At 41.2% G+C, this 27,541-nt stretch overlaps 1 protein-coding gene and 1 long non-coding RNA gene across 3 annotated transcripts in view; one reads left to right on the top strand and one right to left on the bottom strand.

Annotated features, from left to right (window-relative positions):
- The window catches only part of F5 (coagulation factor V), a 76,654-nt gene that overhangs the window by 19,578 nt on the left and 29,535 nt on the right, over window positions 1-27,541 (bottom strand). The window contains exons 4-16 of the mRNA XM_078441172.2: window positions 25,676-25,888; window positions 24,376-24,519; window positions 21,719-21,940; window positions 20,052-20,217; window positions 14,964-15,141; window positions 13,396-13,495; window positions 12,811-13,022; window positions 11,571-11,721; window positions 9,479-9,691; window positions 5,476-7,930; window positions 2,630-2,804; window positions 1,181-1,417; window positions 120-336 (exon numbers count right to left, since the gene is read on the bottom strand). Coding sequence (XP_078297298.2) covers window positions 120-336; window positions 1,181-1,417; window positions 2,630-2,804; window positions 5,476-7,930; window positions 9,479-9,691; window positions 11,571-11,721; window positions 12,811-13,022; window positions 13,396-13,495; window positions 14,964-15,141; window positions 20,052-20,217; window positions 21,719-21,940; window positions 24,376-24,519; window positions 25,676-25,888 — 4,683 coding nt within the window. The remainder of the gene's footprint in view (window positions 1-119; window positions 337-1,180; window positions 1,418-2,629; window positions 2,805-5,475; window positions 7,931-9,478; window positions 9,692-11,570; window positions 11,722-12,810; window positions 13,023-13,395; window positions 13,496-14,963; window positions 15,142-20,051; window positions 20,218-21,718; window positions 21,941-24,375; window positions 24,520-25,675; window positions 25,889-27,541) is intronic.
- Window positions 19,632-24,014, top strand: LOC144614914 (uncharacterized). Of its 2 annotated transcripts, none has more exons than XR_013553223.2 (4): window positions 19,632-19,701; window positions 19,787-19,896; window positions 22,781-22,861; window positions 23,965-24,014. It is a non-coding gene; the product is annotated as an uncharacterized LOC144614914 (long non-coding RNA). The 2 variants fall into 2 exon arrangements; XR_013553224.2 differs by lacking the exon at window positions 23,965-24,014 and adding an exon at window positions 23,657-23,728.

Genomic DNA, 27,541 nt, shown 5'->3' on the forward strand with positions numbered 1-27,541 from the left:
ACATCGGAAGCACCTCTTTAGAAGCACCTCATGTCTAATCTTATGAAGACCGAGGGCAGGAATCACGTGCACCCAGGGGGATTTAGGTCAGAGATTAGATCAAAGTCAGAAGACGATACCATGAAACTCGTGGGAGGTTTTTTCTTCAGAGGATGACAGTCTCCAAGTGTTGGGAGACTGGGGTTTCTTTTCATAGTACCAGCTCTTCCTTTCGTCAAAGACCATAAAGAGTAAGACAAATTCTCTCATGTCCACGGGCGTGTTGCTCTCCTTATGAAGTACTCCTTTTTGGCAGATCAGAAGGGGACCTATCAAGCCAGAATGGATATCTTTTTCCTGGAAGACAGCAGGGACAAATTGCACATATTTCGCTCTCTTGCAGGATTTCCTCTGATGATACAGAAAAGGAAACTTCAGGGCCCCGAGTTGGAAGATTATAAAGAAATAGCTTACTAAGCCTAGGTATCATTATCAAATACTGTGGCATTCGTATTCCCTTCCTCTGATGAATCCTTTATCTCAGCATGGCAGTCATGATAATGTTGCAATTAGTGACAATATCGACACTATTATAATCACTATTGAGCATCTGCCAATATACAAAACACTTTGTCTGTAGTGTCTTATTTAATTCAGACAACAATCCTGTATATTAAATACAAAGAAACTCATTTACTGAACAAATATTACCAAGTGCCTATTGTGTGCTATCTACTGTTTTCTCATTTTTAACTTTTGGAAACTGAGGCCGAGAGAGGTCAAGTAATTTTCCTAGGCCCACGCAGGAAGTGACAGGAGGGTTGAACTCGAAGTCTGTGCTCTCTCTCTCTCCCATGCCCCAAACGAACGAGTCTTGATTTTGTAGCTGTTTCATAAAGGCAGAGCTAAAGAAAGCTAATACTTGCTCGAGGACATTGCAAATAAACGTCTTCCTCTGCAAACGTAGTCACTCTAACCAGGTTCAACAATTTAAGTAATCCCCACTGCCCTTCCTGAACACTTGCTTCTCTCTCGCTGACCTCTGAACACAAGTGGCTGTAGACGACTGGCCACAATCCTCACACATTCCTCATGGAAAACAGGACAGACATCTAACAGGAGATCAACTTGACCCTTCCATTTGGTGGACTCAAGTTATAGGGTTAGGGGAATGACAGAAATTTTTAATGGATGTACCTACCGGGTTCACTGCTGAGTAGTAGGCCCAAGCCCGGCAGGCAGAGCCAGGGTTTTCTGGCCCCGACCTTGGAGTGGCGTGCCATACGTATGTATAACTGCTGTTCGGCTGAACAACATTATCTTCCTTAAACCATTCAGGAGAATCATCTTCATAAGACTTTCCCTCTGATGACTTTTCATAGGAAAGCCCATGGGCATGAAGAGAATATGGTCTGGATGCTAAATTTTTAAAACGAACCTAGAAAAAGGAATGGTCCACAAATGTACTTAAGATCAACAAAAATCCAAATTAAAGAATGTCATTATTATAGGCCCAAGTAGATGGCTATTAAATTAGACCTAGATCTATATACAGTAGAATATATTAATTGCATGCAGGTTCAAAGTCACATATGTATTATTTCACCTGATTTTTACAATATCCTATGAGATAGGGCCCAAGTAGTTTACCCTAGAAATACCAAAACATGTTTATTCTTCTGCTAAGCAAAAGTACTGACATTATGTTCGAATGAAATGATCACAATAGGTGCTGCAGATGTGGAGATGAATGCAGTTTGGGTCTTGCTAACAATAAGCTTTCAACCTCCTGATGAAGAGACACGTGGACATATGGATTCAAGTTAAAAATCTGGAGACCCAGGGCACAGGGAGGGCCCAGTCAGTTAAGCAACCGACTCTTGATTTCGACTCAGGTCACGATCTCACAGTTCATTAGATCCAGCTCTGTGTTGGGCTCCACTGACAGCACAGAACCTGCTCGGGATTCTCTCTCTCTCCCACTCTCTGTTCCTCTCCCCTGCTCACCCTCTCTCTGTCTCAAAATAAATAAACTAAAAAATCTGGAGATCAAAAGTGTTGTAAACAAAGTATGAATGGGGTTCATGGGAATGCCAGGAAGGAGCTATTCGGTTAAATGTGCAGGAGAGGTTGGGGTGGCAAAAAAAGTTTCTTAGGGAAAACAACTGACCCTTGCAGTGATGAATGGGAGCTCAGCAGAAGGGGAAATAAAATCATGAGATCATTTTTTTTCTTGAAGATTATCAAACGACAGTAAAACCGTGGTTTGCAAAAATAATTCGTTCCGGAAACATGCTTGTCATCCAAAGCACTCGTATGTCAAAGTGAATTTTAAGAACCATTGGCTCAGTTGTGATCATGTGACGTTCGGCGTCATGTACTACTCATATTGCAAGATATCACTCATTTATCAAGTTCAAATTTATTAGAAATGTTTGCTCGTCTTGTGGAATGCTTGCAGAACAAGTTACTTGCAATCTAAGGTTTTACTGTACTTGGCAAGCAGTCTCTGAAAAGATGTGTTATTATTTGTTCATTTTGGAAAGTAAATAAATTACCCATAGCCCTCCTGCCCCTTTCACTGTTACAACCCCCTGATGCTTGTGGAAATTCCTCTGACGATCTTAACAATGCTCAAAAGATGACTTACTTGGATGACATCATCCACTTCAGCTCTAATAACAGGACCAAGAATGCCGAGATGAGCTTCAAGCTCCCCCGTAGGATCACGTTTGGTAAAAGAGCCATCAAGATACTTTCGAAAGACCACTTTCTTGTATATGGTGTTCTCTGGAACATCGTCAATGTCTTCATTATCTACTTCACTGAAATAATAACAACAACAACAATAATAATAGTATTTGTTTAAAAGAACAAATGAAAGACCATTGAAGAATTGGAGGAATTATCCCTGCTTCTGAATACAGTGTCTAGCAGAGATATTTAATAAATAATGTACAAATGAACGAAACTATAAATGAGTAAAAACTTAAGCCAGTAAATATCCTTCTGATCCCAGCTCATGTATCATTTCTTTGGTAAGGGCTCCTATGATCCTTTAGAGTAGGTGAAATCTGTCTATATTATTCTCTAAGTGTTCACAGTATTACCATAGTGTATATAGTATATTCCTGTAGTATTCTTAAATTTCTCTGTTATGTACAGTACAGTATATATCATTTATTTGTGATATTATCTATTAAAATCTGACTCTGACACTAGAGTGAAAGTCCCATGAGGTCAGGGATTGTGCCTAGTCTGCTCATTATTTAATTTCCAGTGCCTGGCAAATCATCTGACACATGACAGGCACTGGATCAACTTTTGTTTAATGTATTAATGAACGAATAATTATAATCATATAGTCACATAGCAGATTTTAATATCAGAAGCAGACAAAGCCATGCAATGGGATTGGCAGCTTGGGGCTGTCAGTTGACAATGGTCACCCCTGTGAATGAAAGTAGCCACGCTTCTCGTGTTTGCTGTTGTTAAATCGGATCATTCCTCACATAGTTCACCAGCTCAGTCTGGGGCCAGAGCACATCAGATTTTCTCACTGACTCTTACATTTCTCAAGCCTATGGAAACGGGCCGAAAGCTCATCCATCCATGTCATAGAATTTGTCATGCACCACAAGCCATCAACAGAGAATCCCGCTCTGTCTTCCTCCTGGTCTTCCTACACCACTGACCCCATCCTTCCAGACCCTAAGCATAGTTTCACAGAACACATGGGGATCAGCAAAGCAGCTGTGAGTGCCATAAACATGGGTTGCATATCTGGAATGGGACGTAAGATTTTGAAGGACCTGGTTCTATCCCTTTCTGCTTTGGAAACACCCTAAATCTTACTCTTTCAGGGCCTCTCTTAGAAATCCCTAGATAAATTATTCTCATATAGCAGTGGGAGCTACATTTAAATAGGAAGTCATGTGAAAATGTGTTTTAAGCTAACAGAGTTCTAATATGGAAATGCCAGGCATCCGATTAATGAAACAATTTCTGTAAGCCATACCATATATTGTGTTTGCTTACTCTAATTACACTTTGGCTTTTGATTTTCAGTGTAGTTGTTAGCTTTTATAAAATCTGTGAACTATATATTAGACATGGTGTGAGCATGGTCACCAAGCTGTGATTCTCCCAATATTGCTAAGACTTGCCCCTTGTCCCCCCTGCCCCCAACCTCTTCTTTCTCTATATTGTCATCCCAGAATACAGGCCACGTCCAGAGTCCAGCCCAATATGGCTTTCCATCCTTAAGCAGAATTGAATTGAAAACCGTTTAAAAACATATGTAGATCCCTTAGGAACCCTCTGTTGTAAGTTAGGCCACTTACATAATTGCATCTCTGGTTGAAGAATGGCTGGAACCTGAAATGTTAAAGCAGAAGAGGATCTTGGGGGACATTTGGTGTACCTCCTTCATTTAAAAGATGAAAGTAACAAGGTCCAGGAAAGGAACTGACATAATCTGTGAAGCTAAGAATGGCTAAAGCTTTTGAAGGGCTTCTCAACGCTCTTTGGATAAACACCAAAATTCTTCCCAAAGCCTAGTGGCATCTGGTCTTTGTAGAGCGAGCCCAACGTTTTCTTACACTCACCCCCTTCTTGAGCTCCAGCTACAGAGGCCTCAGGCTTCCTCCTTCCTTGTGGCCTCATTATGCTATTCTCTCTATCTAGAATGTTCAGTGTCAGGTTCCTGAATTCTCATATCACCGTATCACCGTGTATCTGCCTTTCCTTTTCGGTCTTTAGCATAGTTGTATTTTACACTTATTTATGTGAGCATTTGACTCTTATCTACCTGCCCAACTAGATGCAAGTGCCATGAGGGCAGGAGTCATGTATGTTTATATTCTATTTTGTAGTCTCAACACTTAGCACAATACTTAGGAGAGAGTAAGCACTCATTCTATAAGCCAAGTTAAAATTCAAATTTAAAGCAAAAGAAATCATTGTTTATGACTGCCTCAGTTGAAGGTATAAACTTGCCTTTTTGTTTCTAAGCTGGTTTATATCTTTGGCCTCTGCCACTGGAATCTCATGTAATTTGAATTAAATTTCACCAAGATGCTATACACTTTATATTGATCACCAAACAACTAAAAGATGTTTTTCCGTAAACAAATGCAAAAGGAGATTCCTTCTGATTAGCCAGATTAGCAGATAGCTATGGGTAGGCTGGGCTCTGCACTTGGGCGAGAAAAGGAGGTAGGAACATGAGTGATGAAAGAAGAGAGAGGAGGGAGCTTCTCTAGAGAATATCACAGACTTCTTACAGTGATTGTTCTTATATTGTCCAAATGTCATGTAATATAGAGAGGTTAATCATAGAATTGACAAAGGAAATTGTATAGGACAAATTGCAATAGGGGAATTAAATTTTCCCAGAATTAGTATAATTTGCCCAGAATTATCTCCTCAGACTATTGTAATCTTTTTAGCAGTAGTGGAAAAATGAGAAAATCAACGGAGAAAATTTGGCCAAACCTTTGAGCAAATTTTGAATAATCCCAGGATAGTTCTTCAGCAGCAATGTAATAATATTTCTTGTTTCCATTGTTGCTGCGGAGATACCATGCCGCAATGTTGTCGGGATCTCTGGAAGAGTTAATGTCTGTCCTAACATCAGTTTGGTAAGGGTCATCATAGGCCACGTAATCAGTGTCATCAATGATTTCTTCACTGCTCTCTTCCTTCTGCCTTGGAATAATCTCAATGTAATCTCCATCATTTCCACTGAGGCCTATTACAACTGGTGGGTTAAGTTCCCTTGGTATAAAAGTGTTATTTACTATAGAAGATAGTGGAGGAGATGGCACCTGACTAAGGTCTGGAGAAGGGGAAGTCTGACCAAATTCTGGAAGAAGCAATGAATGACTAAATTCAGAGGTGTTGGATGTCTGATCAAGGTCTGGAGGAGACGATGTCTGCCTGAGATCAGGAGAAAGGGCTGTTTGACTAATGTCTGGGGAAGGGGGTATCTGACCAAGGTCTTGAGAGAGTGTTGTCTGGCTGGTATCTGGAGAAAGGGTTGTTTGACCAACATCTGATGAGAGGGTCTCCTGGCCGAGGTCTGGGGAAAGAGGCATCTGGCTGACGTCTGATGAGAGAGTCTCCTGGCTGAGGTCTGGGAAGAAGGGCATCTGGCTGAGGTCTGGGGGAAGGTTCATCTTTATGAGATCTGGGGAAATGGTTATCTCACTGAGGTCTGGGGAAACATCTGTCTGGCTGAGGTCTGGAGAAAGCGTTGTTTGTCTGTGGTCTGGAGAAACGGCCATCTGGCTGAGGTCTGATAAGAGAGGCTCCTGGCTGAGGTCTGGGGAAAGGAGCATCTGGCCAAGGTCTGGGGAAACAGCTGTCTGGCTGAGGTCTGGGGAAAGGGTTGGTTGACTGAGATCTGCAGAGATGGTTGTCTGCCAGGCTTCAGGCTCCAAGGAAGGGAACATCTGAGCAATGTCAGTAGGGAAGGACTTGTTCCTTAGGTCATAGTTGAGCATCTGGCCAGGCTCTGGGAGAGATCCAGGACTAGACTCTGTAGTGGAGTGCATTTGATCAGAGTCTTGAATAGGGAATGTTTGATAGCGTTCTACGGGGGTTATTGTCTGATAAAGATCTGAAGGGGAGCTCGTCTGACTGGTGTCATTTGGGGGATTCTGATTATGGTTAGGAAGTGAGGCTATCAGGCTAAGATTCACAGAGGGGAATGTCTGATCGAGGTCTGTGGGATAAAAAGGTGTTTCCTTGGATTTATGGAATAACAATGAGTGATTAAGTCTCCTGTCTGCAAATGTGGTATTAGCCTTTCTTAGAGGATGAAAGCCCCTTGGAGATAGAGGAATATGGTGTGCAAACTTCTCTTCCTTTTTCTTTTTTCGTGTTTTAATGAAAAAAGGGCTTTTCTTCAATCTACCGTTTCCTCCATCCGGTCTTTCCTGCAGAAATTTCTTTCTAATTCCAGAAAATGGGGGGTGGCCACTCTGCTTTCTGTCTTTGTTTGTGAAAGGGCTGCTTTTTCCCAAAGTCCTCGAGGCATTCTGAGGGCTGCTCAGCAGCTTAATGGCAGCTGTGTCTTCATCGGCATCTTGGACTATTTCATAACTACCTTTCTCAGAAGCCGGATGCCATTTCCCGTTCAAAATCTTTGATGGGTGCTTTTGTCTTAAGAGTAACAGGTCACCAGGAAGGTCTTCCCAGGCTCCTGTTCTGGAAGGAGAAGAGTTGCCTTGTCTTAAATGTCTCCCAGTTTTATATGCTGAAAGTCCCACCTGGGAGATCCCATGCTTTGTTGTGTGGTCTCTTCCTTTCTCGGATCCATTGTGCTTAGCATGTTTTTGATTCCTGAAACCATCTGCATCGAGCGGAAGAAGGCTTATCCCTGTGATATCTGATGGGAGAGGATCCTCCATGGAGTCTTCAGAATAAGGGCTGGAATGTTCTGCTGTGGAAGAGTTGAGAACTGATTTCTTGTCCAAGCCAATGCGTCCCAAGGGGGGACCAGCTGTGGTGGCTTCTGGGCGAGGAAGCGTTTTGTGAGGTCCTGCAAAGTTATGGACAATAAGCCTGCTAATGCTACTCAGGAAAGAAGAATTTGAACGAATAGCTGGATCAGTACTTGAAGGAATGAACTCAGAGTAGTTCTCCAGAGCTAGGGCAGTAAGATTAAACTCCTCTTCCTCCTGATTCAGTGATGAATTTCTGAATGACCTAATTCCTAACCAGGAAGCCAGGTTTTCCTGATAATCATAGTCACCATCGTCCTCTTCACCTCTGTTTTCTGAAGAATCACGCATTTTCCGCGTAGTCATGGCTGTAGATGCCAGAGGTTCATATATAATCTCATATGAATCTTCGTCTTCATCCCGGATACACTTAACGTCCCTGAATCGCAGCCTTAGGTTCTTGCTTCTGGGACTGGAATTCACTGTAGTTAATATCCAAGTTCCTACAGAAGAGAGACAGAGAAAACAGAGAGCTCTAAGTCCCAAAAAATATAGAAAAACACTAGGATCCATTGTGGCAGATGATTTTCAATGAACTTCAGGGCAGGGACAATCCAGCATGGTCTGTGGGCCACCACTGATCCGTGAACTATTGATTAGTGTTCCACAGTGACAGAAGGAGATCAGTTGGTCTAAGGTGTTTAGAAAGCCCGTTAGCAATTTGACATTGCTGTGACATCCAAGCATGTGATCAGTATCGGCCCAAAGGATTGGTCAGTGGAGATTAGGGATAAAAGAGTTAGCATAGAGAGTTTGAGAATCACTATTTTAGAATATATTTTAAAAGGATGAATGAAGAATAAAATGGGCTTTGAATACCATAACCATCCTGTTAGCTGCACATATTGCGAATTGGGGTGAGGGGAGGATGATGATGTTCACCCCAACAAATAAGAGACATATAGATATTTCTAAGCAATAAATGATTTGGGTGGGCCCAGGGAAACTTTGAATCTCTTTGAAATGCTATTATTTGCTGGCGTACAGATTTCCTGGAGAGTCTCCAATAGTTAGCACTCGTTGGGTGTCTGCCGAGTGCTAGGATATTACAATTAATGGTCAGAGCAACTCTGTAAAGTGTTGTTATTGTGTTTTTCAGATGAAAACACGGAGGCTCAGTGAGGTCAAGTCACTTGTCCATACTGAATGCCAGAGCGCATCTGAACAACTCCAAAGCCCATGTGCTTTCCACGGCACTGCTGGCTTTGAGGCCAGCCTCTAAGGCACTATATCTGATGGTCACTACTGCATGGTGGAATGACTACCTTTAAAAACTAAAAAAGGGAATCACTTTCTCCAACTGCAGACTGAGCCCCTGACCTACCACCACACCCACGCCTGGCTCCCCTCCTCCCCAGGTGGGTGACGGGCATTGAGGAGGGCACCTGTTGGGATGAGTGCTGGGTGTTGTATGGAAACCAATTTGAACAATAAATTATATATATTAAAAAAAAAACTAAACTAAAAAAGGTAGGGGCGCCTGGGTGGCTCAGTCAGTTGAGTATCCAATTTTGGCACAGGCCATGATCTCCCGGTTCGTGGGTTTGAGCTCAGCGTCGGGCTCTGTGCTGATAGCTCGGAGCCTGGAGCCTGCTTCAGATTCTGTGTCTCCCTCTCCTTCTGCCCCTCCCCTGCTCACACTCTGTCTCTCAAAAATGAATAAACATTAAACAAAACCTGAAAAGGGTTTTTTTTTGATAAAAGAAATGCTCTTTCGCGGCTGAATGTTCACACTTCCTCCTCTAAGTCATGGCTTATCTCTTTGCTGTTGTGTCTTTACTTCTCACTTAGCCCAGAGAAGGATAAATGGAACCCACATTAAGCGACTGGACCCTTTAGGTAATTAATTCCACCCAATATGAATCATGAGAAATACTGAAAGGCAAGCCTGAAAGGGATCAGAAAGATAAACCCAGGAACTGTGGGAGTCTGGAGAGCTGCAGCAGACCTTTAGAGATCAGAGATGCCTCTTCAAGTGTCTAGGCTCTTACCAACATTATCCATTGTGACGGTCACAGATTCCCCACGCATGGGGAAGAGCGTCAAGGTGTCCTCATGTCTCTTTCCATAGACGAATGAGTGCCCAGTGAAGTGAATGGTCAAAATGTCATCCTGGGTCCCTACACTGCAGAAGTGCCACTGGACAGTGTCATCAAAGCAGAATCCTAGCGTGGGTATACTCTCAGGCACATAGCCATTGATAGCTGAAAGAGTAAAATCTGTTAACACGCAGGCCTCCGCCAACAAAAGGACATGTGTCTAATTATACCTGGGATTAATGCCCTAATATTAACTTGGTTGTGTCAAAGCAGTGATCATCTGAGATAAGCTCCACCAGGTCTAACATGTGACTAGAAGATCAAAGTCAGATTTCCCAAAGGAGAATTTAATTTCCTAAGTTAGCCAAGGGAGAAATACTCCGATAAAGACAAAGCTTTTCATTCATGTTGACTTCTTCATTGTCAAGTGTGTATCAGATACTTTGTTTTCCACGGTCTGCTTTGAAAGATATTCTGAACATCAATTTAGAATATTATCTAGACTAATTCTACCTGGAAGGAAAGCATAATATAAGAAAGTCGTCTTGACACATGAGTTAGTGAATAAGAAGTAATGTCCCTAAAAGTCATGCATATTTAGTACATTTGCAACTTGTATTGTGCCCTTTTAGCACTGAGATAACCTATAGTTTTCATGCAGGGATTGAGTTCACACATGTTCATTATCTTTCAAAGGGACACAGCTTTAGGCAGTATCTTTACTCAGATTCTAGGCATGGTAATAAAATCACAGGCTTGATTCTTTGAGGACACGGCCCACATCTGCCTGGTTTACCAGTCTAGCCCTGATCCCAGTATGAGGCCTAGCACTAGTGAACCCTTAAATATTTACAGAAGAACTGACATATGTTTTTAGTTTGTATTTCATTCAGGAGGCTCTTCTCAATGGTCGGAAGCTCTATAATATAGTAGCCAGTAGTGACAGGGGCCACTGAGCACTTGAAAGGTGGAGAATCTGGATGGAGATGTGCTCGAAGGGTAAAATATACACCAGATTTCAGAGACTTAGTATATGAAATAAAGAAAGCAAACCTCATCAATTTTTATATTGGTTATATGTTGAAATGATCACATTCGGGATGTATTTCTCTTCAGTTTTTCATACGGCCGTCAGAAAAGTTTAAATCGCATTTGTGGCTCACGCATAATTTCAAACTGGACAGCGCTGGCCCAGAACTATGACAGATTCGCTGCCGAAATGAAATTATGCAAAGAAAGCGGAGTAACTCCCTGTTTTGAGTGATTTCCATGGCACCTGGCCGTTCAGATAATCCCCAGCTGCCAGTCATCTGAAGCCATATGAACAGACTGCATAAAAGCCATCCTCCTATCTACGATCACCTATCAGAGAAGGTGGTCATAATGACTCTCGAGTGTAAGGAAATGTGGTGAGGACCCTGACCACTGTGGCAGTGTTTGCTTCCAGCTGGCTTAGTCAAATTTCTCTCAGACTTGTCAGAGCAGTGGCTCTGGGCACTGAAACTGAAAACCGCAGCAAATGCCTGGACTTTGGCTCAGGTCACTCCCTCTGTTCTGAACTTCTTACTGCTCCCTTCAAACTTCTTCGTGGATTGGCTCTTTAAGACGCTTGGCTCCCCATATGCATTTTGCCTTAGTTTGACTGGACAGTCCAGCTTTGGGTTACTTACTCAGTTTCTGCCCTGCTAGCATGAGCGTTCACCTTGCCCCCCACCCCCCGTCTGAAATCCCCATATGCCACTGACCAAGCCTGTACCCGCTCTCCTCACCACCCCCACCCCTCACCCTGCTCCTCCGGAGTGTATGTGCCCAGAGCACGCACATCTGGAGCATGAGACCAAGACTTCCTAAGGGTCACAAGCTTTTGGCCTCATGTCGTAAAGAAGTTTCTGTAATATCATCCACTAATTTCGTCATCAAAGCGAGGACTGAGAGCGAGGATAAGAGGTGAGTGGATTCTACTCCATGTCTCCGCCTTTAGGCACAGTCCTACTTTAAGCACCGGAGTGAAAAACTGACGGACGAAAACAGTGATTTGACTTACTGCTCATGATGTTTGATTCATAAAACTTGGGGTCATCACGTTTCACCTTATCGGGATTTTCGCAGAACTTGTTGATATTGTCCTCAATGTACCAGCTCTTGTTCTCATCAAACACAGCAAACACAGCCTGCTGCTCAATGTCTGCTGCCCTCTGGAGGGTAGAAGTGCTGTGTTCAGTGATTGATGTGCCAGCCCATCGCCCGCAGCACTGAGCTCTTCTCAGAAACCAAAGAGGCACAGTCCCTGGGGCCACCGAAGCCACAAATGCAGGCATGTATGAAAACCATTTTGTACAAAGCCCTCATTAGGGCCAAAGGTAATGTGCAAAGGCAAACTGAGCGGATCAGGAAATTCAGAGACTAAAACATCTTAGTAGAAAAATTCCATCTCCTCACGGCCGCTGTAATTGTGTTCTATCTCTGTAAGTGAATACCTTTCAACCTGCAAGATTGACCAGATGTGCTCCAAATAGTTGCAAAGGATAAAACAGAAGGTTGCAATAGGAAAACTTTATCCATCTTCCTATCTGTGTCCTTTCCTAGCTCAATAAGTTAGGGTCTTCCAAATGTCCATTTAAAAAATTTTTCCAAACATATATTTGTGGTGTATGCCTTAGGATGAACTTCTTTAATAACAGCTTAGCCTGGTTGGGAATTTTAAGTTACTAATATGAGACTATTAGTCTCTGATGAAGTTCCATATATTTTTTCACATTTTTTTTTTGTATAATTTAGTCTCACTAGAGATGGACCATTGTCTGGGTCCAACTTCACCAGATGCTATCTCTCCAAAGTATTATCTCTCTCATCTCTCCCTAGTTCAGGTCTCTAAAAATAACAAGGACTAGTAGAGAGATTTACCCTTTTACCAGGTGGTATCTCACTGAGCCCCAAAGCAGCCGTGTCAAATTTTTTTAGGAGGGGTATTAGCCAAAGGAAGAAATTGAGAAAGGCGAAGTGACTTGCCGATCACATAGCAAAATATCTGGAATTTCAAACTAAAACAAAATACTGCATCACTCTATAGGATGATTGCCTTCTGCAGTGAGAGTCAGATGAAAATAGACAAGACAAAAAAAAAAAAAAAAAAGGAATCTATGTTGTCACATTTGCACTAAAGAGGACAACGTAGCATTTTCTGTTCTCTAGAAGAAGGCTCATTCTCTAGTGAGAAGACCTAATCTGTGTCAGCCAGAAGAAGTTCCTAGATTTTCTAAAAGTTTACTCCATGGACAGAATACCTGTATGCCTCGTTTATCCAGGGATCTGCTCTTACAAATTAGAAGTAGCCCGATCAGCCCAGAGGCAATGTCCCTGGTGATGTCCACATTACTGTAGTATGGTCTTGTCAAGCACTGGGCATCATTTTCTGTGGGTTCATCAGACTCTAGGATGTTCCACTTGTAAGTATAGGTTTCCCCTGGCTGAACTGCTCTGATCATAGTGTTATTGCCTGAAAGAAAATGAAGGTAAAATCGTCTTCACTTTCAAAATTATTTCAGTAAACAAACAGCAAAATTTTTATTAGAGCCAGGTAATATTAGGGAAGGAATATGTGTATACTAAGCTCCACTTGACAGAACCTTGGATTACGTGTCGCCGTTAGAAATCGCTCCACTAGAGGCCGCTATGGCACTAACAAAGAACAGCACATTTTAGGGTAAATAAATCCCTGAAGTGAGCAGGGTTTCGTTGTGACTTTTAGGACACCCCTACTTGTATACTGCCTGACTGCACAAGTCATGTTACTGAGCAAAGAGGACAGTAGGAAAGCGTGGCAGCCTCTCAGAGGTGAACAGTTTCATTCAGTAGACTCGGGTTCAAACCTGAAGTGAAGGAAGAGTTGACTTCATCTTCATAAGGAGAGAAGGTCACTCCATGAGGGTAAATGCTGTAGACACGGCTGGCCATATTTTTGAACACGATCTACAAAGTTAATTCATTATTTCAGGACTTAAGCTCAATCGTGAGAATTGATATGGGATGCTTAGCTTGGCAAACGCACTTGATGGAGGGCGTGCTTATGTGTGTGTGTTCGCAAACTAGTTCTGTTTCTCTGAGCAGCAACCTCTCCCCATCACCTGGAAGAAACTTTTGAGAGAATTTCACTCACACGGTAGGGTGGAAAATGGAAAGAGAAGTCTGCCCTGTATTTTCCTCACAGTATATCACTCTTTCCAAACCTGTCCCCTTCCCCTCTCCTCTCAACTTGGACCACATCTGCCTTCAGATCTGTTCCTTCTCCTCTCTAGACCATAATTCCCTTCTCCAGCCTGGCACACCTCCCAGGACACTGTCCTTGACATTATCTTCTTGAGGGGCATACAAATAGCCAGATCCTGAATTTCCAATGAGGTATATTTACACTTGCTAAGAGCACCTAAAAGGGAAATCAGAAATGGCGGAAGGGAAAGAGGAATAGAGAAAGGCTGCTTCCTATCCTTTTGTTATCTTTAAATGAACAGAATTGACCTTGTGTGCGGATATGTTAGTTTACCCCTAGGAAGGGGTGAAAGGAGGAGCATTATTTACACAGGAGCGATAGTTAGCCTTCTTAATCTTCAAAAGAGAACCTTAATCTTATCTCCTACTGGTCGATTGCCAAAGCATTTGGCTCATCCTTAATCTGTAGATTACCTGCATTCTAGAACCTTGCCAAAGATGCCAACCTTTAATTTTCTGCTGCCCAGTTCTTATCAAAAGCTTGACTGATGTGGCATATATTTAAGGAAAGCTGCCTGAAGAACACTCGGTGTTCTTGATACATGTCTAAATTTACCTTCATCACAGACCAGCTTATGGGAGAACTACATACCTAGAGCACAATGATGAATTGTTTATACTCAGTTGTGTTTACTGTTATGTTCTCAGCTATGAGGACAACCCTTATATTAAAAAGCTATGCAACTTATTTATTATACCAATTATAGGGATTCTATCAAGGATTCCATCCACTGTATTATACAGCATCCTCTTTTTAAGGATCCATGGGAGAAACTGATCTCAGTATCAGGGAAAACGATACTTTCTTTATGAGTACTGCGAATCTTGCCCTGACATATTTCCCTTTTCACTCGGCTGCTGGAATGCTTTGGACAAAATTTACAGACAACCCAATTGGAACATACGGCGTGTGTTCCATTGTATTTATCCATGGCTTTATTTTCTTTGTCCCCACATTATCCTTCACCTCAATGAAATTGGTTCTTTGCTTTATCCTTTTACAATTTGATGAATTGTCTTAGATTGTTTATGTTGTGAGGTAGGCTATAAATCAGAGCAAATACTACATAAAAACTGAAGTTGCATTTGAATCAAAAATTATAATGGACATATTTATACATTGTCTTTCACTATTTAATTTCTTCCATGGTTCCATATTTGTGGTACTTACTTTGAGTGTGTCTCTGACCTGGGCTCTGATAATAGGACCCAAGATCCCATCTTCTTTGATATTGGGATTCTCCATGCGTTTGGTGAAAGACTCATCTTGGTACTGCTTGTAGACAACCTTCTTATAATGTTTTCCAATTTGGTTTGAGAAATTATCCAAATGCAGAGATCTGTATTTTCTTAAAGTGAAATGAAATTTAAAAAAATTAAACCGTTCGCTCGAATAAAGACCCCAGGAGGATGAGGAAACCCTATGCTTAGAAGTTCTGCTCTTGAATTAGCTAAAATGCTAATTTTCTTTAAAAAAAAATTCTTAACGTGGTTTGCAAAGTCCCAATATCTGCTCTCTAGTTGGAAAACTGGAAACCTCTCATCTGTCTGTCTTCTCCACCACTGATAAAGTTGTGGGCATGGTTAGAAAAGGCTACCTAGAACTTCCTGTCACTCTGGTCACTAGAACAGACCTTAGAAATCTCTGGAAAAAGAGCTATCCAAAAGCAATGAGAGGATAAGAGACTCTTGAGAACTGAGAACAAACTAAGGGTAGATGGGTGGTGGGGGAGAGGGGAAAGAGGGCGATGGGCAGGGAGGAGGGCACTTGTTGGGATGAGCACTGGGTGATGTATGGAAACCAATCTGACAATAAATTATATTAAAAAAAAAACAAAAGGAATGAGAGGATATACTGTGAATTTTTTTTCTCAAGTCCTCCTTATCACTTAATTTGTGGTACCCTTAGTGACTGACCAGGTATTTCTCAATCTCTAAAGATATGTTCCCACCCAGGAAGCTCTGACTATTTTTATTAGACGTAGTTCTGTGCTGTTGGTCTATCCCTTCTACCATCCACCTGATCCCAGTGCCAACTAAAAAGCAATCACCTTCACCCATCTTCTGTAGCTCTTATGATAAAAGATTTGGGGCAGCAACACGAACCACTTTTCCTTTTGGTCCTCTTTATTGCCTCAGTTTCCAAAAACAGAAGCGCCATGATAGAACTGATCCATTTATGCCTTTATTTTGCACAATAAAAAGCACAGACTGTTGCCAGAGTCCTGGAACCTTATTGCAGTTCTGCCAATTATTATTATCTAATCTTGAGCAAGTTCCTTTTCTGCCCTTCTTTCTCAGTTACATTTTTTGAATAGCAGATTTGAATAGCAAATACATTCAAATGATTTTGATTACAGTGAAAATGCTCACTCACACACTATATCCCATCAATCCCACGTCTCTGACCATCCCTGAATTTTCTAAATATTCACTTGCATTAATTTCATGTGTATAATTCTAGAGCATCTTTATGCAACTATGAGTTATAAATATAAATACACTTATATTCTCATTCCTTAGCAAACAGGCAGGTATTTTATACTTAGTGCTACACCTTGACTTTGTCTTGTATTTTCCCAGCTTTATTGAGGTGATTTTGACAAACAAAAATTGTATATATTTGAGAAGTACAACATGATTGTTGTACTTCTGATGATGATTCATATACGTATATATGTGATTTCCATAATTAAGTTAATTAACACTTCCATCACCTCACCTAGTTACTATATTCGTTTTTGGGGGTGAGAATACTTAAGGTCTACTGTCTTAACAAATTTCAAGTATACGATACCAACTATGGTCACCATACTGCTTATTAGGTCCACATTTAAGTGAGATCAGGAGATCATACAGTATTTGTCACTTTGTGTTGGGATGTGTCTTAGCAGTATGTTCTGCAGCTTCATCCATGTTGTTTTAAGTGGCAGGCTTTCCTTCTTTTTTAAGGCTGAGTAATATTTCAGTGTGTGTGTGTGTGTGTGTGTGTGTGTGTGTGTGTGTCTGGAATTTTCTTTCCCCATTCATCCCTCACCAGACCCTCAGGTTGTTTCCATATCTTGGCAATTGTGAATAATGATGCAATGAACATGGGGCACAGAGCTCTCTTTAAGGTATTGCTTTCATTTCCTTTGGATATATATTCGGCAGTAGGATTGCTGGATATTGTGCTACTTCTATTTTTGATTTTTGGAGGAGACTTCTTACTTTTTTCAATAATGGCTATGTCAAATTACATTCTCACCAACAGTGTACAGAGTTCCATTTTCCTCACATCCTCACCAACTCTTGTCATCTCTTTTTTTTGTGGTAGCCATCCTCACAGGTATGAGGTGATAATCTCACTGTGGATATGATTTGCATTTCCCTGATGACTAGTGATGTTGAACATCTTTTCATGTATCGATTTGCCATTTATATGTCTTTTTTGGAAAAATGTCAGCTTAGGTCCTTTGCTCATTTCTAAAAGTTTACTTTATTTTTTAAAATATTTTATTTTTAAGTGATTTCTACACCCAACAAGGTGCTTGAACTCACAACCCTGAGATCAAAAGTCCTACTCTCCACTGACTGAGCCAGCCAGGCACCTACCTTCACCCATTTTAAAATCAGGTTGGGTTTTTGTTTGTTTGTTTGTTTGTTCTGCCATTGAGTTTTTTATATATTTTAGACATATGGCTCACAAGTATTTTCTCCCATTCCATAAATATCTTTTTCATTTTGCTGATTGTTTCCTTTGCTGTAGAGAAGCTTTTAAGTTTGATGTAGGCCCACTTATTTTTTGGTTGCCTGTGCTTTTCGTGTTATACCAAAAAAGAATCATTGTCAAGATCAGTGTCAAAAAGCTTTTCCCTTACCTTTTCTCCTTCAATTCTTTAATCTATGTTGAGTTAATTTTGTGTATCCTATAAGCTAATGGTCCAATTTCATTCTTTTGCATGTGGCTATCCAGTTTTTCCAACATTATTTATTAAAGAGACTATCTTGTCCCCATTGTATATTTTAGTGCCCTTGTCAAAGATTCATTGATTATATATGCATGTGTTTATTTCTGGCCTCTATTCTGCTTCATTGGTCTGTTTGATTAGTATAGCTTTGTAATACAATTTGAAATAAAGAGTGTGATGCCTCTAGCTTTTGGTCTTCTAGTTCAATATTGTTTTGGTTATTCAGGGTCTTTGTGGTTCCATATAAATTTTAGGATTGTTTTTTTTCTATTTTTATGAAAAACGCCTTTGGAATTTTGATAGGGATTGTATGGAATCTGTACACCACTTTGATTAATATGGATATTTTAACAAATTAGTTCTTCCTATCCATTAACATAGAACATCTTTCTATTTGATGTCTCTTCTTCAATTTCTTTCATCAGTATCTTACAGTTTGTGGTGTATAGATCTTTTACCTCCTTGGGTAAATTTATTCCTAAACATTTTATTATTTTTAATTCTATTGAAATGGGATTATTTTCTTAATGTCTTTTTTGTATATATTGCTGTTAGTTTAATAAATGCAACCTATTTTTATACATTGATTTCACATCATGCAACTTACTGCATACTTTTATTAGTTCTAATAGATTTCTGGTGGAGTCTTAAGAGTTATCATCTGCAAAGAGAGACAGTTTTGCTTTTTCTTTACCAAGTTGGATGTCTTTTATTTCTTTTTCTTGCCTGATTGCTCTGGGTAGGATTTCTAGTAAGATGTTGAATAAAAATGGTGAGAGTAGTCACTCTTGTCTAGTTCCTGATCCTACAGAAAAAGCTTTCTTTGAATATGATGTTAGCTTTGGGTTTATTATGTGGAGGTACATTCCTTCCATAGCTTACTTGTTGAGAGTTTTTATCATGAAAAGATGTTGAATTTTGTCAACTGCTTGGCAAATGGTGCTCGTGTCAAGACAAAGACCAAGTGGGACTGTGGCTGAGTCCAAAATGGGACAAAGCTGTTTCCAAGTTTGTAGATGGGAGCACTGTCAGAAAACCTATCTCCTAAGCATGAGGTGCCTTCTAAAAATATCCCTCCTTGGTCTTGGCTTCCACTGGGAAGATCCTGGAATTTCTCAAATCCTACCTGGATTCCAAAGCTTTCACAGAAGCACTTTTGTTTGTGACAGCTGTCAAATTACTACTGTTATGGAGGGATACGATCGGGGGACCTCCTAATCTGCCATTTTTTCCTCCCTTGACTTCTTAATCTAAAAATATATATCTTGGACAACTTTTATATTAGTGTAGAGAGAGTGATTACAACCTCTTTTGAAAACATGGGGTGCCTGGGTGGCTCAGTCGGTTGAGCGACCGACTTCGGCTCAGGTCACGATCTCGCAGTCCGTGAATTCGAGCCCCACATTGGGCTCTGTGCTGACAGCTCGGAGCCTGGAGCCTGTTTCCGATTCTGTGTCTCCCTCTCTCTGACCCTCCCCCGTTCATGCTCTGTCTCTCTCTGTCTCAAAAATAAATAAACGTTAAAAAAAATTTTTTTTTTTAAATGAAAACAGAGGCATAGTATTCCATCATACGGACGTGCCATAATTTATGAAACTAATTTCCTATTGGAGGGCATTTTAGGTGGTTTCCAAACTTTTGCTACTACTAACAGTGCAAATATCCAGTACGTACACCATTTCACAGGTGAATAAGTATATCTATACAGTAAGTTCCCAGAGCAAGATTGCTGGGTCAGAGGGTACGATGCATTTACAATTGTGAGCCTATGCATTTGTAACTGTGATGCGTATTCCCAAATCATCCTCTAGAATGGCTGTACCAGTGTACTCTTCCACCAACAATGTGCGCTAGTGCTCGTCTCCCACGGCCTTGCCAACAGATTGTATCATCTGCACTTGTGGGTCTGAGAGGCGGAAGACAGTATCTCAGTGAAGTGTAATCTGCAGTTCTCTTATGGTGAGTGAGACGATTTTTCAAGCGTTTGAGAGCTACTTGCACTTCTGAATTTCTCCCCCTTTCTGACAGCCTTTCTAATCTACAGAATAAAAGCTGTGTCTCACCTGGAGCATTAAAGTAAAACTAACAGAAAATGTTCAACAAGTGATCGCTGCTGTTACCAGCCACTACCGCTGCCGCTGCGGAGTTCCCTTGGTGAGTTTAGAGTAATTCCAGGTTGATTTGTACAAAAAGACCCGAATCCAATACACGTATTCCCTTGAGAGATGTCAGTTCATGACAGTTCACGCCATGCCTTTAGGACTCTGGGACCTTTCTTTACACAGTGGTTAAGACCCCCCAAAACTCACTTGTCCATATTCGCTGGTATTATCGGTGCATAGTCCCAAATGACTTCCTCTGCAGCAATGAAGTATTCCCACCTCTTCATGTGCCGCCTCTGGTCGCGAGTTAGTTTTTTAGGATTCCTGGTTTTCTTTGCACAGCTTGCAATGTCTATATGAGCCTGCATCCCGGCTGAATTAGAATGTAAGGGCAGGGAGAGATTTTGAGAGAAGAAACTGAGGCTGGTCAAAATGTAAATCTTTTAAATAATAACAGTAAAAGTAATGCTCAAGCAACTTCTGAACGTTTTGGTCTATAGTTCTTTTAGCACAGTAGAGAAAGGGGCAAGAATAAAAAGCAAAGAGAGGATGGGTTAGGGAAGAAATTTGGAAAGATTTCCTTTGCTTCTTTTAGAGGAAAAAAAATGTAACTTCCAGATCCTTAAAATCTTACGACTTAGGTCTTGTTGATTTCTCATTTTCCCTGTCATCTGTCCCTTTATTTGTAAAATGGAGATGATAATAATAGTACATACTGTATAAAATTGTTGTTAAAAATTAAATAAGTTAATATAAAAAGCACTTAGCCTTAATAATGTTAGTTTTGTTGTTTTTTATTATTTGGGACTCTATCTCCTAGGGGTATTATGACAATTTCATGATTTCAAATATAATTTTGACTGCTCAGTGTGAACAGGAAACAAAATGACCCCATCAAAGTGTCCCTTTCTTATGTGTCTGGCTTTTGTATACATTGTTTTGGTACCAAAATAATTTTCTATAGCGATATCATTTACTTACATTTTAGTCTCTGTTTATATAGACCTTCTTCCCAACAGCTTTTTTAACATTTATTTATTTTTGAGAGACAGAGAGAGACAGAGTACGAGCAGGATAGGGGCAGAGAGAGAGGGAGACACAGACTCCGTAGCAGGCTCCAGGTTCTGAGCTGTCAGCAAAGAACCTGACTCTGGGCTCAAACTCACGAACTGCGAGATCATGACCTGAGCTGAAGTTGGCTGCTTAACCAACTGAGCCACCCAGGCGCCCTTCTTCCCCAACAGTTTTAAAACAACAATGTGTAATAATAGAACAATTAGTTATTGTGTTTACATGATACCACATAACAACCTGGGCTGATTTTTTTCCCCACCAAAATCAACTGATGTTCTTTAAACTCACTGCTCAGCTAGTTTAATTCTATGTTTTTTCCATTAAACACACATCCATTGGGTTCCTCCTTGTCCCAGGCTTTGTGTTCATCTTGTTATAAAAGATAATCTTTTCATGTTAAATCTTCTGCACTTTCTGTAACTTGGTGCTGCTATATAGTGCTTGCACATGTTTTATTTGTTCTGGTACCTAGGTTTTTTTTTTCTTTAGCTACATACTAAATACCCCCAGGAAGAATATCTCTATGTATGAGTTTATTTCCTTCCTTCTTTTCCCTTTTGAGGAAGTAGAGCCCTCTTTAGTTTTTGCTTCATTTTAAAAAGCCTTTGTCAATTTCCCCACTTCCTCCAACTCATGCGTTATATTAAGTCTAAGAGCTGAATAACTAAATTCTGTTCTCAGGACTAAGCATATATGTCTGGGGTGTGGGTGGCTTGAAAGGGCAAAGGAGAATGAGGGAGTTAGTGCCTGGGAAGAAAGGATCCCATGTTCACAAGCAAAACTTTGGAAGAATTTCTTGCCTTGAAAATGACTTGGGACGAGAGAAGATATGATCCACTTGCCCTTTGGGCCCACAGTCATGTTTGCGGTAGTGGACGTAGAACTGACAAGGGTGATGGCTGAGATCTTATGATGATTCTGCTCCAAGACCTGGCCGTTGAAATGAATGGAGAACAGTTCTGGCCCAGAGCTCATTCCAATCAGATGCCAGCTAATGTGGTCATGGGCACAAACAGTGATATCTGAGAGGGAGAGATGGGGAGTGAAACAGGCAGTCAGCACTTTGTAATAAAAAAAAAAAATCACTCATGACCTATGTACTGAGCACCTGCTATGCATCAGGCATTGTTTCAGGGGGTATAGACACTCCAGTTGTGGTTCCTACCCCAGCAAAGCAGACATCTGAGTGACGGGCAAGCAAGTGGTATGGAGAGGTAAGAATAGAGCCCACAGATGAGGAAAGTTAGTTCAGAAACACAAGGATTGCTAAGAGATGAGGCCAGGGAGGGAAAGTAGGTCACCAACCACCCTGGTTCACCTGGGCCTGAGGAGTTTCCCAGAATGCAGGACTTTTAGTGTTAAGCCGGGAAAGCCCTGAGAAAGCCTGGGCAGCTGGTCACTCTAGAATCAATCTGGGCTCAACTGGAGGGAGGCACCAGAGCCTCCAATAAGGCTGAGTTCAGGGGCATAAACTTCTCAACTGGATAGAGGTCGAAGCTCTGCCTAAGGGAGAGATGTGACGATGCTTTAAGAAATTTTTAATCACTTCTTTAACCACTTGTTGATTGTTTAAGTGACAAGGCAATGAATTCCTCTGTGGGATATAGGCTCTCCTTAATGCACTAGGCCACTGGAGCATTTCATGGATGAAGTAATGAAAACTGAGAATAAAAGCTGAGTTTGGCTCCTTCTTTGTGCTCACTGTGACTGGGAACGTGCTAATTTTCTCTGGGAGATTCTAAGCCTCCTTCCATCCTTGACTTGGGGTTTAAATTTCAGATCCATAATTACCAGATGTGACATTATGGAGCTGAGAATCAGTCCCTTACCTGCAGAGAGACTGAGGGGCTTGTATTTTTTAGGAGACCATTGTAACCAGGCAAGGATTCCTGGTATCACGGATGAGAACAAGAAGCTAGAAGCTGCAAGCAAGAAGCTAGAAGGTAGGAGGCTTTGATGGAAGTATTTATCTACCCCATAAAAAATGCTTATGCTGAATTAAGCATTTGATAACATCTGTATTAGCATTTATCATATATTTAATTTACCATGCTCCAAAAGACAATTGCACAGCATTAACTTTTCTCAGTTTCTACTAATGACCCCCTATCTTGCCTCTCCTAAGCCCAAATACTCTTTTTGTACTATAAATTCATAAACTCGATGCCCTGACCGAATTACTAATTTTTTTGCATGTAGCTTGCTTTTGTTTGACTTCTACATATTTACACAAATGATTCACTGTTCCAGGACACAGATACAATGTCTCCTTGACCACTCCTCTCTAAGGATTATAGCACTGGAAATGCTACTTTATATGTAAAAAAAGAAAATTCCTCCACACCCCTCTGCACCAGGATAAATGGTTGATCCATTTTTGTAAATAGGCACATTTACAATGACAATGGATTTCCAAGGGCCACACTAAGCTAGAGAAGTGAGCAAGGCTTGAACGCAGACCTCCTAAGATAGAGGGCAATTAACTAAGTTTTGGAACTCTGAATGGAGAAACCAGAGTCATCGGAGTATGTTTGTAACAACCCGGGCGGGAAGACAGAGTCAAATGAAACAGAATGCAATTTAAAAGCAATATCCAGACCTCCACTCTTGACAAGTTTGACAAGTTTCGTTTTTAGTAAGCAAAGCCACTTGTGATTTTCAGATACAGAAAATGACCTCTGAGAAGTATGGGCTTCTTTAATAAAATAATATTCTCATTTTCCATTCTTTTTCCTCAGGATCTTTGGTTCCAAGTCATTTCTATTGGAAGGGTGGAAGAAGTCTGGATGGGAATCAGTTTTGTTTTTCTTTCTCTTAATAGTGGCTATGATTTTGCTTTTCCACAAGAACCTCCATACAGATGGAAAGAGAAAACCTCCTACATGCCATTGACGATTCCTCATCCATCACCTTGTGAAATGCCAGTGGTAGTTTTGTATGTGGGGTCCTTCTCCTAATCTATCAACCTTCACTGTGCGTGTATTCCTTGTATTCTTTCTGCTGACCCTTCCTGCCAGGGACTGACTTTGAATTTCTGTTTTGCAAGGCTTCCTTTGTGGAAGAAGGCATGGTCACCACGCAGCAGGGACCACAGAACTCACTGAAGGAGACTGAGCTAATATCTTGGAGGTCTTCCTGGAGGCACAGGCCAAGGTGACGCCTGCCTAGAACCTTACATATAATAAGGCTGCACACTCTTCCTTCTAGGTAGCTTCCAATTGTTTGTTGTATTTGTTGTAAAAAAAAAAAAAAAAGAAAAAAAAAGAAAAAAAGAAAAAAAGAAAAGGATGATAGAATCTGGAGAACCACTGAATTCGATTATGTTATCTTTCTGATTAGGAGTTGAAAAACAGCGAATATGAGTATGGTCACCTTCCGTGGGGCTTTAAGGAAAACAGCGGGATCAAAGGCACTAATGGTGCTGCTGTGGCCGGGTAGCGTGCGGCCCGCGGGTTACCTGGCATTGTCCCGTTCACGTAACCATTGACCGTGTACATTAAAGACGATGACTGGCTCCAGCTCTTGCTTTCGTCAAACACGGCAAACATCAGCACATGTTGTTTGTCAAACATCTTCTGAATCCCATCCTCAGTCAGGGTGCCTGTGAAAGAAAAGACACGCTTTTTAAGCATCCTAGGCACAAGACTCTCGTGAGGTATTCCTACATAGGAAAAAAATCTAAGGCAAGCAGTCATAATAGCTTTAAGAAATGCTTATTTTAAAAAATAGCATCTTTAGCAAGTAATAATGCCTAGAAGCTTATTAAAATTCTGGTGTCCACCTTAAGTATTTTCTTGGATACCTCAGAGCCTTGAGGAATGGGGACTTAATGGCAAATTTGATCTTGCACAGAGAAAAAACATTTGGGACTGTCAAGGCTTCAGGAAAAGCGTTTATTTCCTCCAGTATCAACAGGCCCATAAATAGGTATGTTAGCTCAGTTGGCCAAGGACGTTTCAAGTTTAATATAGCCATCTTGCCTGGACGTGTAGTGAGACAGCAGGTCAAGATTAATCCGTTCTCATGTGAGGAGGAAACGCAGCTGAGAGTCAAATAAAAGAAGAGGTTTTTATAAGTTTGAAATATCTTTTGTCAGAGCCATCACGGTGTCTTTGATAGGCCAGGCAGTGAAAACATGTGTTTGTGCAGTGAACAAATGAATTAGGAAGGTATGTATATGCGGTATGCCTGTATGTATAGACAGACGCTGGATCAATCACATTATTTCCCACAGTGCAGTTCGCTGTGGTAGTTTGTTGTTTTAATGGAAGACGGGCTGAATCCTTTGGGGGTGTAAAATGAAAATTCACGCTTGCTCCTAAGCCCAGCTGATGAAGTTTTGTTATAAAGTCAACTGAATATGTTTGAAACCTGCCACCCAAAGTGTTCAGCTTGTTTATAAGACAGGAAGCTGGTGTTTTGTGTGTTTGTAAACCAAATTACCAACCTAAACCTCAGGTACATTAGTCCAAGTTCTTTCCAAGTACTCTCAGCAACATATAGGCTGCTGTACACTTTCAAAGAGACTTGGCCAGAGGTTTACTTGGGAGAGTCTCCCAGCACTGAGATGAAGGAAGGATTAGGGGAAACACGAAGATTCCAAACCCTCAGATACCAATGTCAGGCAAAGAGCTGGCGTCCCACCCCCTTCTCCCTCTGCCTGATTTACAAAAAGGTACCAAGATTCTCTCGAGCCTCATTCCATGAGAGCACTTTTTACCCTTTCAACATCTTAATCGTTGCTGATTTTTCCTTACCTTTCTTACAAATAAGCAGAGGTCCAATCAGCCCAGAGTTGAAGTCCTGTACCAAATTTTCATAGGAGTAATAGATGTGTGTGAGGCAAGGAGGGTCATTGTACGTGGGCCCGCTGTCCTCACTGATATTCCACACATAGGTATATTCCTGGCCTGGAGCTATAGCATCATCCAGCTTTTCCACAGGGAATGTGTGGTCAGAGTAAGACGCACCTGGAGAAGAAAAGCGTGAAAACATCTGGACAGTTTCTGAGGACTACTTTTTCATCTTCTTCAAATATGGGGGAATGTCCGATCTCTACAGAGATGTATATACCTTTCCACAGTGGACCTTCATTAGTTGGAAAGATTCACATATACCCACTTCTGTGTTTACGCAGTTGTAAGGGTTTTGTATCCATAGTGATCTGAGGTGAATAAAAAATGCTACGAGTATATTTTTGTTAAAGTTTAAGAAGTTAATTTTACAGGGTATCTAAATGATTATTACTTAAATAAAATCAGAGAGCTGAATCACCTTTGATTGGTAAATCATCTCAGAATATGAGAATGGGTTCTATTTCTTTTTAAAAAAAATTTTTTTTTAATGTTTTACTTATTTTTGAGACAGAGAGAGACAGAGCATGAGCAGGGGAGGGGCAGAGAGAGAGAGGGAGACACAGAATCGGAAGCAGGCTCCAGGCTCTGAGCTGTCAGCACAGAGCCCGACGCGGGGCTCGAACTCACGGACCGTGAGATCATGACCTGAGCCGAAGTTGGACGCTTAACCGACTGAGCCACCCAGGTGCCCCAAGAGAATGAGTTCTATTTCTATTTTCTCTGTGGTGCTTGACAAGACATCTTCCATTTAACTTCCTATTAGCATGGGATGGGAGTATACCCAGAGCTGTTTCCATATTGTTTTGTGTTTCTTCTGTATTTCGTATCTTCTTCCCAACCTCTGCCACCCTCAGCCCTGTCTGATCGCTGTGTCACGCTTCCACCAACCGATCAGTCTCACTTTCCCCAGAGCCTCCGAGTCCAGCTCCTCTGGGCAGTCTAGCTGCCCTTGCAAGTATGAAATGTGTCTACCTTCTGAAGTTCAGATGTCTCACTCCTGTCTTTTGTGTACCTGAAAACCGACCGCTAACATACGTACTTGGCTTATGTACGTACTTGGCTTTCCGGACTGGTGGGGGATGTAGAAATGGGTCTTCCTTATTGAAGAGAGGGAGCTAGGATTCTGAAGATGAAAACAGGGGCAAAGGCTTGGGCGGGGCGTTCAACAACAAAAGGAAGATGTGGCCAGAGATGAAGCAAAGGAGGTCAGGAAGGGGAGAGGTCAGTGTTGTAGACAGCCAAGTGCCTGAGGTGTGCCGCGTTTAATTAGGTGAAAGTTTCACTATCACTATCTAGTGCCAGAATTTCTCCTGTTCAGTGCAGCAGCTTGACAAATTTGAGGCGGAAGGGAGATCATCAGAGTGTAGACATTGGCAGACAATTAGGATCAGGAAAAAGGACTAAAACATTTTACGTGATGGGGTAAAGGGCCAGTGCAAGCTATTCTTACGGAAGTGACTGTGCTTTTTGAAAACAAAGGATTGATTTCTTCCCTTCCATTCTCTTTCCTTGTTCCTTTTTGTCTCTTTATTCCTCCTTCTCTCCCTTCCTTCCTCTCTCTTTTTCTGCCTTTTATCATCTTTATTGAAGTATAAATTGCGTACAATCAAATCCACCAATTTTAAGTAGAACATTTGCTGAATTTTGACAAATGTATATGGTTGTAGAGCTACCTCCACAATCAAGGTACAGAATAGTTCTATCTCAAGGAGGTTCCTTGTGCCATTTCCAGTCAGCACCTTCCCATACCCTCTGGGCCCAGCAGCT

Source organism: Panthera onca, chromosome F1 (genome assembly GCF_046562875.1).
Source record: "Panthera onca isolate mPanOnc1 chromosome F1, mPanOnc1 haplotype 2, whole genome shotgun sequence".
NCBI lineage: Eukaryota > Metazoa > Chordata > Mammalia > Carnivora > Felidae > Panthera > Panthera onca.